We start from the raw sequence: 13,928 nt of genomic DNA, 5'->3' as shown, positions 1-13,928 counted from the left end.
GAAAATCCAAAATTACGTGTGTCACAAAATTAGAATATTGTGTAAGGCTAATACAAAAAAGGGATTTTTAGAAATGTTGGCCAACTGAAAAGTATGAAAATGAAAAATATGAGCATGTACAATACTCAATACTTGGTTGGAGCTCCTTTTGCCTCAATTACTGCGTTAATGCGGCGTGGCATGGAGTCGATGAGTTTCTGGCACTGCTCAGGTGTTATGAGAGCCCAGGTTGCTCTGATAGTGGCCTTCAACTCTTCTGCGTTTTTGGGTCTGGCATTCTGCATCTTCCTTTTCACAATACCCCACAGATTTTCTATGGGGCTAAGGTCAGGGGAGTTGGCGGGCCAATTTAGAACAGAAATACCATGGTCCGTAAACCAGGCACGGGTAGATTTTGCGCTGTGTGCAGGCGCCAAGTCCTGTTGGAACTTGAAATCTCCATCTCCATAGAGCAGGTCAGCAGCAGGAAGCATGAAGTGCTCTAAAACTTGCTGGTAGACGGCTGCGTTGACCCTGGATCTCAGGAAACAGAGTGGACCGACACCAGCAGATGACATGGCACCCCAAACCATCACTGATGGTGGAAACTTTACACTAGACTTCAGGCAACGTGGATCCTGTGCCTCTCCTGTCTTCCTCCAGACTCTGGGACCTCGATTTCCAAAGGAAATGCAAAATTTGCTTTCGTCAGAAAACATGACTTTGGACCACTCAGCAGCAGTCCAGCTGGTGTCGGTCCACTCTGTTTCCTGAGATCCAGGGTCAACGCAGCCGTCTACCAGCAAGTTTTAGAGCACTTCATGCTTCCTGCTGCTGACCTGCTCTATGGAGATGGAGATTTCAAGTTCCAACAGGACTTGGCGCCTGCACACAGCGCAAAATCTACCCGTGCCTGGTTTACGGACCAAGGTATTTCTGTTCTAAATTGGCCCGCCAACTCCCCTGACCTTAGCCCCATAGAAAATCTGTGGGGTATTGTGAAAAGGAAGATGCAGAATGCCAGACCCAAAAATGCAGAAGAGTTGAAGGCCACTATCAGAGCAACCTGGGCTCTCATAACACCTGAGCAGTGCCAGAAACTCATCGACTCCATGCCACGCCGCATTAACGCAATAATTGAGGCAAAAGGAGCTCCAACCAAGTATTGAGTATTGTACATGCTCATATTTTTCATTTTCATACTTTTCAGTTGGCCAACATTTCTAAAAATCCCTTTTTTGTATTAGCCTTACACAATATTCTAATTTTGTGACACACGGAATTTTGGATTTTCATTTGTTGCCACTTCAAATCATCAAAATTAAATGAAATAAACATTTGAATGCATCAGTCTGTGTGCAATGAATAAATATAATGTACAAGTTACACCTTTTGAATGCAATTACTGAAATAAATCAAGTTTTTCAAAATATTCTAATTTACTGGCTTTTACCTGTATATAATTTATATTTACTTATTTATGAAATATATGTTTTTGTTAACAAGTTAAAGGTGTTTAATGATAATGCAAGCATGTTTAACACATATAGTTAAAGGTGGTTAAAAATAATACAAGCATGTTTAACACAAATAGTTAATCTTGTTAACAACTTAAAGGTGGTTAAAGATAAAACAAGCATGTTTAACACATATAGTTAATATTGTTAACAACTTAAAGGTGGTTAAAGATAATACAAGCATGTTTAACACATATAGATTCCTTTCTTTCATGAAGACAAGAATATAAGTTGGTGTATTACCTGATTGTGATGACTTGCATTGATTGGAATCAGACAGTGGTGCTGATAACGTCCGCATTTTCGAATGGAGGAGAAAAAAAGTCCTCCTTTCTGTCCAATACCACATGAAAGTGGTTGGTTTTTGCCATCTTATTTGTCCAGCTTCCGTACACCTTTGTATACACTTTACAAGAAATACATTGTCGGCAAACTCCGTAGCTTGCTAGCTTGTGCACGCCAGCTTTCTGAGACTCTTATTTTGGTAGCGCAGGCAGGATGAAGCAGAGCTTTTATTGTGCAACTGTGCAGTCGGTCTTTGGAGTTTTGACGACAGGTACGGCGCCAGAGTCTGTTGAAATAAAGTGTTTCTCGTCTTCCAGTCGGTAATTTTAATGAGCTGGCAGCAGCCAGCGTCTTCTCAGAAGACCCTCGGGTGCCGTGAATGTCAATCAAGTGACGAAAGTGACGTCATAGTGAAGATTTATGATCGCTCATTTTTAGGACTATTTTTTTAATGCCTGGCTGGTGATCGACTGACACACCCTCCGAGATCGACCGGTAGATCGCGATCGACGTAATGAGCACCCTTGGCTAATCCCTTTCGGGGTCGCGGGGGGTGCTGGAGCCTATCTCAGCTACAATCGGGCGGAAGGCGGGGTACACCCTGGACAAGTCGCCACCTCATCACAGGGCCAACACAGATAGACAGACAACATTCACACTCACATTCACACACTAGGGACCATTTAGTGTTGCCAATCAGTAGTATTTTAGAATAATATCCCAAAGGTCTTTGATGTGTTTCACTGGGTATGTGCGATATCTTTTTGACTTAAAAATGACAAAAAGGTCTGGGTTCTAATGAGTGAACAAAGTTATCAAACATGTTTTTTTTTTGGCAAGAACTCAAAATGTGAACATATAAGATATACAAATGTATGAAAATCTATGGATGCTTTATGTCCTATACTATGTGTTGATTATAGTGTGACACTGGTACCTCCTTTTTTAATCAGTGCTGGTCTGTTTTCAAGTGGCTGATGAAAGATCTGACTCATTTCTTCTTTCAGTCGAACAGCAAACTCTTGGGCTGCTTTCAGCTTTGGGGAATCCAAGTGGCATTGTGGGGCGTAAACATCAAAAGTTGCAGCTTTGGGCAGGTCAACTGAAGCCTGTGAGGACAGAGACACGATTGAATAGGTGAAATAGTATGCTGTAATAAATTGGTTACAGTCGACTTACAGGGGACATTTGCAGCCTTTACGCGGCTTCCTAGAGGGCGCTAACTTTCCAAAGCGATGCAAGCATTACAGTCGTGGTCAAAAGTTGACATACACTTGCAAAGAACATAATGTCATGGCTGTCTTGAGTTTCCAATCATTTCTACAACTCTTATTTTTTTGTGATAGAGTGATTGGAGCACATACTTGTTGGTCACAAAAAACATTCATGAAGTTTGGTTCGTTTATGAATTTATGAAAATGTGACCAAATCTGCTGGGTCAAAAGTATACATACAGCAATGTTAATATTTCATACCTGCCAACTACTCCGGTTTTCCCATAATTAGTACGGTTTTCATCAACCTATTCCGGGTTACGGTTGCAGTGATAAAAAATACGGTTTTTCATTAATTAAAAAAAAAATTTTTTTTAAATGCGCGAGGCTATTTATAGCACCGCTGCCAAGCACGAGGCACCTGCTGCCATTGTTTCCAAACGAGCGAACGATCATGGAATCAGCCGGAGAAAAATCGCAAACGAGTCTTAAACCGAAAAGAAAACTGCAGTCATTCCGTGAAGAATATTCAAAAGCCTATCCGGGAATAATTATCCGTTCCAAAAAGGGTGAAAACTACGCGAATTGCACCTTGTGCAGACAAGATTTTTCGATCGGACACAGAGGAAATAGCGATGTAAAAGACCACGTTGGGACAAAAAAACACAAGTCTAATGCCGTTGCTAGCGATACAAGTGGAAAACTTTCAACGTTTTTCGGATTTTAGCCACAAAAAGGTAATGACACCAATGTTATCTATTGGAATTGTTTAGTACTGTTATACTGTTAAAAATGTTTATACTATTTATGCTTTCAAGTCCAAGTTGAAGAAATCTTGTTAAATGTTGACAGCATAACTACCAAAATACAGAAGTATGTCCTTAATATTTTTGCAGTGCTATTTCTGTTGAAAAGTTCAAATGATTACATTAGAGATGTGATGTGCCACTTTTCAAGTGTCTGATGGCTTAAATTAATTTTCATTAATTTTTCATATTTTGAATTCTTTTGAAAGGCTTACAAAAAAACTACATTTGAATTGTAATTCCATGCTATTGACAGGACTATTAATTTTAATGAAGTTAGCTTACCATGTTTACAGTATGATAATTGTGATAGAAATGTGAATTTTAGGCACAGAATATTTTTTACAATTGAACAAGGCAGTAGATTATACAAGCTTGGACAGAAAGTTAATAATGACACCAATTTTTTTTTAATGGAATTGTTTAGTACTGTTTTACCATTTGTTTACTGTAAAAAGTGTTTATACTGTTTATACTTTCAATTAACAAATTGAAGTCTTGTGAAAGGTTGACAGGATAACTGGCATTAACTGTCAAAATAATTTCAAACTATTGAAGTTAGCTTACAGAATAAACATGTCAATCAACCCATATGATTTTTGCTGTAATATTTTTGTTTTGAAAAGTCACTGTGACTGATAGAAAAGTGATGGTTTTAGCAACATTTTCACCTGTCTGAATGCTAATAATCATTTTGCGTCGGGGGGCGAAGCCTGAACCCCCCACCAGGACTTTGTCCTGGACCTACCGGGGCCTGCGGCCCCTGGACCCTGGCTACTAGGTTTTTCTGATTTCAAAAGTTGGCAGGTATGATATTTGCTTACATGTCCCTTGGCAAGTTTCACTGCAATAAGGCGCTTTTGGTAGCCATCCACAAGCTTCTGCTTGAATTTGTGACCACTCCTCTTGACAAAATTGGTACAGTTCAGCTAAATGTGTTGGTTTTCTGACATGGACTTGTTTCTTCAGCATTGTCCACACGTTTAAGTCAGGACTTTGGGAAGGCCCTTCTAAAACCTTAATTCTAGCCTGATTTAGCCATTCCTTTACCACTTTTGACGTGTGTTTGGGGTCATTGTCCTGTTGGAACACCCAACTGCGCCAAGACCCAACCTCCGGGCTGATGATTTTACGTTGTCCTGACGAATTTGGAGGTAATCCTCCTTTTTCATTGTCCCATTTACTCTCTGTTAAGCAGCAAAACAGGCCCAAAGCATAATACTACCACCACCATGTTTGACGGTAGATGGTGGTCCTGGGATTGGAAGCCTCACCTTTTCTCCTCCAAACATATTGCTGGGTATTGTGGCCAAAGAGCTCAATTTTTGTTTCATCTGACATAACATGGACAAAGATAAGACCTTCTGGAGGAAAGTTCTGAGTTGTAGAAATGATTGGAAACTCAAGACACCCATGACATTATGTTCTTTACAAGTGAATGTAAACTTTTGACCACGACTGTATACCGTATTTCCTTCAATTGCCGCCGGGTATATAGTATGCGCATGCCTCGATTTACCGCTGGGTCAAACTCGTTTCGCAAAATAATTAGCGTATGACTAGAATTACCGCCGGGTATTATTATTAATATTGTGTTAGTTTGTAGTGGTGGAGAGCTGACTTTTTGTTGTTGGAGTTGCGTCTTTCAAAGCGCTTTATTTTGAAAAAATGTTTTATTAATATAGCTGCGTGTGTCAAATATGAGTCATTTTGATGCAGTTGTACGAGTAACATTTCAGAAACAAATCATGAGCTAAGAAAACCTGCTAACAGGCAGTAATAATGTTATTTTAATTGCCTTTTCAGACCCAAACAAAAAGAACTCCCGGGATGATTCATTGTGCTTTAAATTTTATTGCGGCATTAAGCGAGGTCATGATGGTATCCTTACATCACACTCAAATTTATAAGCGCATGCCTAAATTTACCGCATGCCTTTGGTAAGCGCCGGAGTGAGAAGAGGTTTTAAATTAATTACCGCCCGGGCGCTAATTCAAGGAAATACGGCATCTTGCCCTTTTCAGACGTTGAGCAGGTAAACTACGCCCCACGCACACGCATTAGGGGATTTGGCAAAGTTTAGCTACCAATGTTGGCTATCATTAAATGTACAGCTTATCCCAGGGGTCGGCAACCCGCGGCTCCGGAGCCGCATGCGGCTCTTTGATCACTCTGATGCGGCTCAGCAGCTTACTTGCTGAACCTCCCAATTTTCCCGTGAGACTTCCGGATTTCAGTGCCTCTCAAATTCCCGGGATTAATATTAACCGATTTTCACCCTTACAGCTACAATAAGGGCGTGCCATGATGGTACAACATTTGGCGCTCTCTACAATCTGCATTAACAGCGTGCCAGCCCAACACTTGTTATACAATATACATCTTCTGCTTGCACACATACGTGACAGCAAGGCATACTTTGTCAACAGCCACACAGGTTACACTGACGGTGACCATATAAAACAACTTTAACACTCTTACTAATAATGCGCCACACTTTGAACCAAAACCAAACAAGAATGACAAACACATTTCGGGAGAACATCTGCACCTTAACACAACATAAACAAAACAGGACAAATACCCAGAATCCCATGCAGCCCTGACTCTTCTGGGCTACATTATACACCCCTGCTACCATCAAACTCCGCCCCCACCCCAACCCTGCTCCCTCACACATCAACCCCAAACCCCTCCCCTCTCTGTGCGTCGGTTGAGGTGGGCGGGGTTTTGTAGCGGGGGTGTATAATGTGTCACGGAAGAGTTAGGGCTGCATGGGGTTCTGGGTATTTGTCCTGTTGTGTTTATGTTGTGTTACGGTGCAGATGTTCTCCCGAAATGTGTTTGTCATTCTTGTTTGGTGTGGGTTCACAGTGTGGCGCATTATTAGTAAGAGTATTATAGTTTTTTTTATACCGCCACCGTCAGTGTAACCTGTGTGGTTATTGACCAAGTAGGCCTTGCTGTCACCTACGTGAGCAAGCGGAAACACCGTACAACGTGTGGCTGATCAGGCACGCTGGTTGTAGTGGGTGCTATATGCTGTACCATCACGGCACGCATCACGCTGACAAGCGCCATTCATTCAAAACCCGCGTGCCGCACCAGCTTACAAATTCCATATAAAGGTGTGGGCAGCGTGTCGGAGACCCCTGGTTTATACATAGCACAAAGCAAAAAAACATTTGTACGCAGTGTTATTTCATTTAAAGTTTCAAAAAAATTATGCGGCTCTCATTGTTATCTATAATTTGCGAAACTGGTCAAAATGGCTCTTTGACTGGTAAAGGTTGCCGACCCCTGGCTTATCCTAACAGAAGAACCAGAAATGTTGACTTGGCAAGATTTTTTGAAACACGTAAAAATGTTTCACCTCAAAAATTAACCCTTTAAGCGTGTGTATTTCACACCAATAACAAGCACATTTGTGGTACTTCGACTCAAGAGTGTTTTGAGATAATTGCTAAAGAGGACCGGAGGGCGCGAGCACATTACACCAGTTTTAAAGTCACTGCATTTGCTCCCCGTCCACTTCAGGGTCGATTTTAAAGTTATATTATTCATTTTCAAATGTCTAAATGGTTTTGCGCCTACTTTTACCGTATCAACCATTACCGTATCAACCTTCGCGGATCCTGAGGTCCTCTGGCACTGGCCTTTTATCTTTACCAAATACCAGAACAAAGACCCACGATGAGGCGGCATTTAGCCACTATGAGCCACTGTGGAACTGCTTGCCAGAGAGCCTCAGGACTGCAGAGACCGTTGAAAATCAGGCTTTTTACTGATTATGTTAAATTCTTATGTTTTTTTATAATTTATTTTGTTGTTTTGAAGTGAATTATATTTATATAGCGCTTTTCTCAAGTGACTCAAAGTGTTTTGCACACCAGGTGTGAATGTGGAGTGAATGAATGATGGGCTCCCACTTCTCTGTGAAACGCTAATCTACAAACCCCGTTTCCATATGAGTTGGGAAATTGTGTTGGATGTAAATATAAACTGAATACAATGATTTGCAAATCATTTTCAACCCATATTCAGTTGAATGCACTACAAAGACAAGATATTTGATGTTCAAACTCATAAACTTTTTTTTTTTTTGCAAATAATAATTAACTTAGAATTTCATGGCTGTAACACGTGCCAACGTAGTTGGGAAAGGGCATGTTCACCACTGTGTTACATCAACTTTTCTTTTCACAACACTTAATAAACGATTGGGAACTGAGGAAAGTAATTGTTGAAGCTTTGAAAGTGGAATTCTTTCCCATTCTTGTTTTATGTAGAGCTTCAGTCGTTCAACGGTCCGGGGTCTCTGCTGTCGTATTTTACACTTCATAATGCGCCACACATTTTCGATGGGAGACAGGTCTGGACTGCAGGCGGGCCAGGAAAGTACCCGCACTCTTTTTTTACAAAGCCACGCCGTTGTAACACGTACTGAAAGTGGCTTGGCATTGTCTTGCTGAAATAAGCAGGGGCGTCCATGAAAAAAACGGCGCTTAGATGGCAGCATATGTTTATACAAAACCTGTATGTACCTTTCAGCATTAATGGTGCCTTCACAGATGTGTAAATTACCCATGCCTTGGGCACTAATACACCCCCATACCATCACAGATGCTGGCTTTTGAACTTTGTGTCGATAACAGTCTGGATGGTTCGCTTCTCCTTTGGTCCGGATGACACAATGTCGAATATTTACAAAAACTATTTGAAATGTGGACTCGTCAGACCACAGAACACCTTTCCACTTTGCATAAGTCCATTTTAGATGATCTCGGGCCCAGAGAAGCCGGCGGCGTTTCTGGAGGTTGTTGATAAATGGCTTTCGCTTTGCAAAGTAGAGCTTTAACTTGCACTTACAGATGTAGTGGCGAACTGTATTTAGTGACAGTGGTTTTCTGAAGTGTTCCTGAGCCCATGTGGTGATATCCTTTAGAGATTGATGTCGGTTTTTGATACAGTGCCGTCTGAGGGATCGAAGGCCACGGTTCTCCAGATTCTCTGAACCTTTTGATGATATTACGGACCGCAGATGTTGAAATCCCTAAAATTCTTGCAATTGCACTTTGAGAAACGTTGTTCCTAAACTGTTTGGCTATTTGCTCACGCAGTTGTTGACAAAGGGGTGTACCTCGCCCCATTCTTTCTTGTGAAAGACAGAGCATTTTTTGGGAAGCTGTTTTAATACCCAATCATGGCACCCACCTGTTCCCAATTAGCCTGCACACCTGTGGGATGTTCCAAATAAGTGTTTTATGAGCATTCCTCAACTTTATCAGTATTTATTGCCACCTTTCCCAACTTCTTTGTCACATGTTGCAGGCATCAAATTCTAAAGTTAATGATTATTTGCAAAAAAAAAAATGTTTATCAGTTTGAACATCAAATATGTTGTCTTTGTAGCATATTCAACTGAATATGGGTTGAAAATGATTTGCAAATCATTGTATTCTGTTTATATTTATATCTAACACAATTTCCCAACTCATATGGAAACGGGGTTTGAATTAGTATCATTATTATTATTTCATTCACCATGTTCTAAACTTTTTGTGTATGTTTTCCTTTCATCATATTAAATATTCTTAAAGGCCTACTGAAACCCACTACTACCGACCACACTGTCTGATAGTTTATATATCAATGATGAAATCTTATCTTATCTTATCTTATAAAGTGCAATTTTAAATTTCCCGGGAAACTTCCGGTTGAAAACGTCTCGGTATGATGACGTATGCGCGTGATGTCAAGGGTTGAAGCGGAAGTATTCGGTCACCATTGTATCCCAATACAAACAGCTCTGTTTACATCGCAAAATTCCACAGTATTCTGGACATCTGTGTTGGTGAATCTTTTGCAATTTGTTCAATTAACAATGGAGACTGCAAAGAACAAACCTGTAGGTGGGATCGTGTATTAGCGGCGGCTGCAGCAACACAACCAGGTGGACTTTGAGTTGGCTAGCAGACGCGCTATCGTGACTACGCCGACCGCATCGATGATCGGGTGAAGTCCTTCGTCGTGCCGTCGATCGCTGGAACGCAGGTGAGCACCGGTGTTGATGAGCAGATGAGAGCTGGCTAGGTAGAGAGCTAATGTTTTTAGCATAGCTCTGTCGAGGTCCCGTAGCTAAGTTACCTTCAATGGCGTCGTTAGCAACAGCATTGCTAACGACGGTTAATGCTGTGCCAAGCGGCACAGCATTAACCGTGTGGTTACAGGTCCAGAGTTTGGTAGTATTGTTGATCTTAATTCTGTCTATCCTTCCAGTCAGGGGCTTATTTATTTTGTTTCTATCTACATTTAAGCACGATGCTATCACGTTAGCTCCGAAGCTAAAGTGCTTCACCGATGTATTGTCGTGGAGATAAGTCACTGTGAATGTCCATTTCGCGTTCTCGACTCTCATTTTCAAGAGGATATAGTATCCGAGGTGGTTTAAAATACAAATCCGTGATCCACAATAGAAAAAGGAGAGAGTGTGGAATCCAATGAGCCCTTGTACCTAAGTTACGGTCAGAGCGAAAAAAGATACGTCCTGCACTGCACTCTAATACTTCACTCTCACGTTCCTCATCCACAAATCTTTCATCCTGGCTCAAATTAATGGGGTAATCGTCGCTTTCTCGGTCCGAATCGCTCTCGCTGCTAGTGTAAACAATGGGGAAATGTGAGGAGACTTTCAACTTGTGACGTCACGCTACTTCCGTTACAGACAAGACTTTTTTTTAATCAGCAACCAAAAGTTGCGAACTTTATCGTCGTTGTTCTCTACTAAATCCTTTCAGCAAAAATATGGCAATATTGCGAAATGATCAAGTATGACACATAGAATGGATCTGCTATCCCCGTTTAAATAAAAAAAAATCATTTCAGTAGGCCTTTAATGTGCTGCTGTAATTTGCTTCCAATATGTCACAACATTTTATTAAATACTACTAATCACTGTATTTTTTTTAGCAGAAATAAATGATATTAACACTGTCAAAAGCAAAGGAAGAAGATAAACAAAATCTTAAAGCTGTTTACAACATTTACACAGCTACCTAGAGGGCGCTGACTTTCCAATGTATTTAAGCAGTATATCCCGCCGTCTTAGGACGCAGAGACGCAATTATGGACGTACGTACGTAACACATTGTTAGCTAATAATAGCAATTTGGATAGCTAGTGTTACCTGTCATTACATGTATATTCTATCATAACAACAACATGACTGCAAATTGTTTGTTGCTTCTCTTAGACGGCTTTTGTATGTGTGGACGTGCTTCCGCACGTACGTGATGACAAGACGGGGTGAGTGACCATTGTAAACACCAATCAATGTTATTACATAAACTTAGTCATTTTGAAAAGTATAGACAGTTTTGAAACAAATATTTGTTTTTGTTACATTTTTCACAGCAATAAATCTAACAGTGAGCAAGAATCAGAATCAAAAATACTTTATTAATTTAGACGGGTAGTTGCAAACAGCACCTTTAAAAAGACGGAAAGAAAAAAGTACAGTTTTAAGTACCAGAACATCTGTGCTCTTGCCTCGGTTATTATTATTTTAATTTTGATATAGTGTATTCAAATTTGATCTAAACTTTCACCCAAAAACCTAAAATTTTTGTAAAAATATAATACATCTCTGAAGTGTATTTAACCCTTCTATTAAAGTTAAAATAAAGTCCCAACGATAGTCACACACACAAACTAGGTGTGGTCAAATTACCCTCTGCATTTGACCCATCCCCATGTTCACCCCCTGGGAGGTGAGGGGAGCAGTGAGCAGCAGCAGTGGCCGCGCTCAGGAATCATTTGGTGCTTTAACCCCCAATTCCAACCCTTGATGCTGAGTGCCAAGCAGGTAAGCAATGGGTCCCATTTTTAATAGTCTTTGGTATGACTCGGCCGGGGTTTGAACTCAGGACCTTCAAGTTTCAGGGCGGACACTGAGACTATATAGATTATACATACAATTTCTAGTTAAATCCCTTGTTTACATTGCAGCAATAGGAGAAGAAACCATCTCACAGAGATGGGATGTTGCAATGGGGAGTAGAATAGCATAAAACACACACCGGTCTTTCCACATTTTCAACTGTCGTTATGGTGAATCCAAAGACTTTATACTTTGTACTTTCGGGTCTTTTTATTGTAGTTATTGTCACCTGTTCTCCTTGTTTCTGATGACTCTTTTTTTTGTCTTCATTCCCATCACAAACTTCTCTATCTCTCTGCCTGTTAGATCAGTACACATGTTTCTGTGTACTTACTACTTCTACTGGGTAAAACAGGGAGTCTGTTGGTTAGATTAAGCACTGCTGCCACTGTAGCTGATGCAGGCTTGTGCATCGTTCTAACATGAATACTGGAATATAGACGCAAATCACCGTAACCCCCAGGGGGTCCCGACCCACTCTTTGAGAGACACTGCATTAACACACGACATTTTTTACTTTTTACTTGAAGCTAAGATGTCCTTATTTTGTTCAGATAGCTTTGCATATATTGACCTACATTGGATTGGTTTCAGAATGATAGCAAATTTAAATTTTTTCTGTACGCAACCTGTTGTGGAAAAAGTTTGATCATCGATACCATCAAAGAAATTAGAATAGGAATCATCATTGTCTCACCTGCAGAACGACCACTGTTTGTGGCTGCTGTAGCAGACTCTTGATCTCCTCTTTGGATTTGCTTAAGTTCTTGACATTGTCTTTAAACAACTTCGTCAGATTGCTGAGCTTTTTCTGAGCAGACACCAGCTCTTGGTCCAGTAGGCCAAAAGCCTCTCGTTCATCATTGGCCAGCATGTCTTTGATCTGTTGATACTCAAGCGCCATGTTCAACTTAATGAAGTCGGCATTGTCCTAGAATAGAAGATCCATGAACAGGTAGTCAATGCAACTGAACACAAGGTGTAAATAGAAGTCTTGCATTTTCTATCTATCTGATCAATCAATCAATGGCCAAATTAACAAATAATTATTCATTGTAACAAATAGGATGAGGACTTAAGAAAGGAACATTTTGTACTAAATACATCTAACATTGAGTACTGTATTTTCCGGACCATAGGGCGCACCGAATTATAAAGTGCACTGCCAATGAATGGTCTATTTTTTTATCTTTTTTCACATATAAGGCACACCAGATTATAGGGCGCATTAAAGGAGTCATATCATTTTTTTTTTTTCGAAATGTTAAAACTCTTTCTTGTAGTCTACATAACATGTGATGGTGGTTCTTTGTTCAAAATGTTGCATAGATTATGTTTTACAGATCATCTTCAAGTCGCTTTCTGACATTCGCTTCAGGATGCGCCGTTTTGTGGACGGTCTTATATACGTGGCTCTCTAACTCTCTAATAACTAAAGTTCCTTGGGTGAATAATATAGACTCACTACACCGGTATGTTTTAGCGCTTTCATGGCAGATATAAGTAAGAACTTTACACTACTTTATATGAGAAATGGCAACAGCGGAGGATGAATGTCCCATAACACAGGGCCGGCCCGTGGCATAGGCCGTATAGGCAAATGCTAAGGGCGCCGTCCATCAGGGGCGCCACGCCAGTGCCACAAATGTTGGAGAGAAGAAAAAAAAAAGAGAAAAAAAGTTGGTACTATTATTTCTAAATACAAAAAATAATCCCACGTTAATTAAAATGCAAAGTAAAGCCTATTTAATAGAAATATTATTTGTTACAACATCCCACCCCCCCCCCACACGGTGCGCCCCCTCCCTTCCCGTATCATGACTCTTTTTGGACGTCACCACATCAAAAAATCAACACAAGATGTCAAAACGGCCAAAACTGTCAGGTGCCCAGGGAAGAAAAAAGAGAAAAGAAGAGGAGGAGAAACGAGAAAAGACAGAGGTAGCAGGTAGGTAACGTTAGCCTACATGAAATTATTTGTCTGTTACAGAATGTGATAGTAACCTGGCTTTTTAGCATTAAGCTAATGTTACATGATTCGGCAATTGCTAATCAATAAATAGCTAGTTCTTTTTTAACGTCGGGTTAATATTGTGGAGGGGGCTAAATTGTTATGGAAAATAATAATGTAACGTTAGGTAATTACAGTACTCCCACCTTACATTCCTCAGGGACATTTGTATTAGAT

General features: G+C 40.4%; 1 protein-coding gene across 3 annotated transcripts in view; it reads right to left on the bottom strand.

The window, feature by feature from the left end:
* The window catches only part of trim25 (tripartite motif containing 25), a 52,220-nt gene that overhangs the window by 22,442 nt on the left and 15,850 nt on the right, over positions 1 to 13,928 (bottom strand). For all 3 annotated transcript variants that reach the window (XM_072916428.1, XM_061988046.2, XM_072916427.1), the window contains exons 3-4: positions 12,438 to 12,671; positions 2,719 to 2,890 (exon numbers count right to left, since the gene is read on the bottom strand). In XM_072916428.1, the coding sequence (XP_072772529.1) occupies positions 2,719 to 2,890; positions 12,438 to 12,671 (406 nt within the window). The remainder of the gene's footprint in view (positions 1 to 2,718; positions 2,891 to 12,437; positions 12,672 to 13,928) is intronic.

The sequence above is a fragment of the Nerophis lumbriciformis genome, linkage group LG27 (genome assembly GCF_033978685.3).
Source record: "Nerophis lumbriciformis linkage group LG27, RoL_Nlum_v2.1, whole genome shotgun sequence".
NCBI lineage: Eukaryota > Metazoa > Chordata > Actinopteri > Syngnathiformes > Syngnathidae > Nerophis > Nerophis lumbriciformis.
The sequence above is the reverse complement of the archived record's forward strand: the minus strand, read 5'-3'. Positions and strand labels throughout refer to the sequence as shown.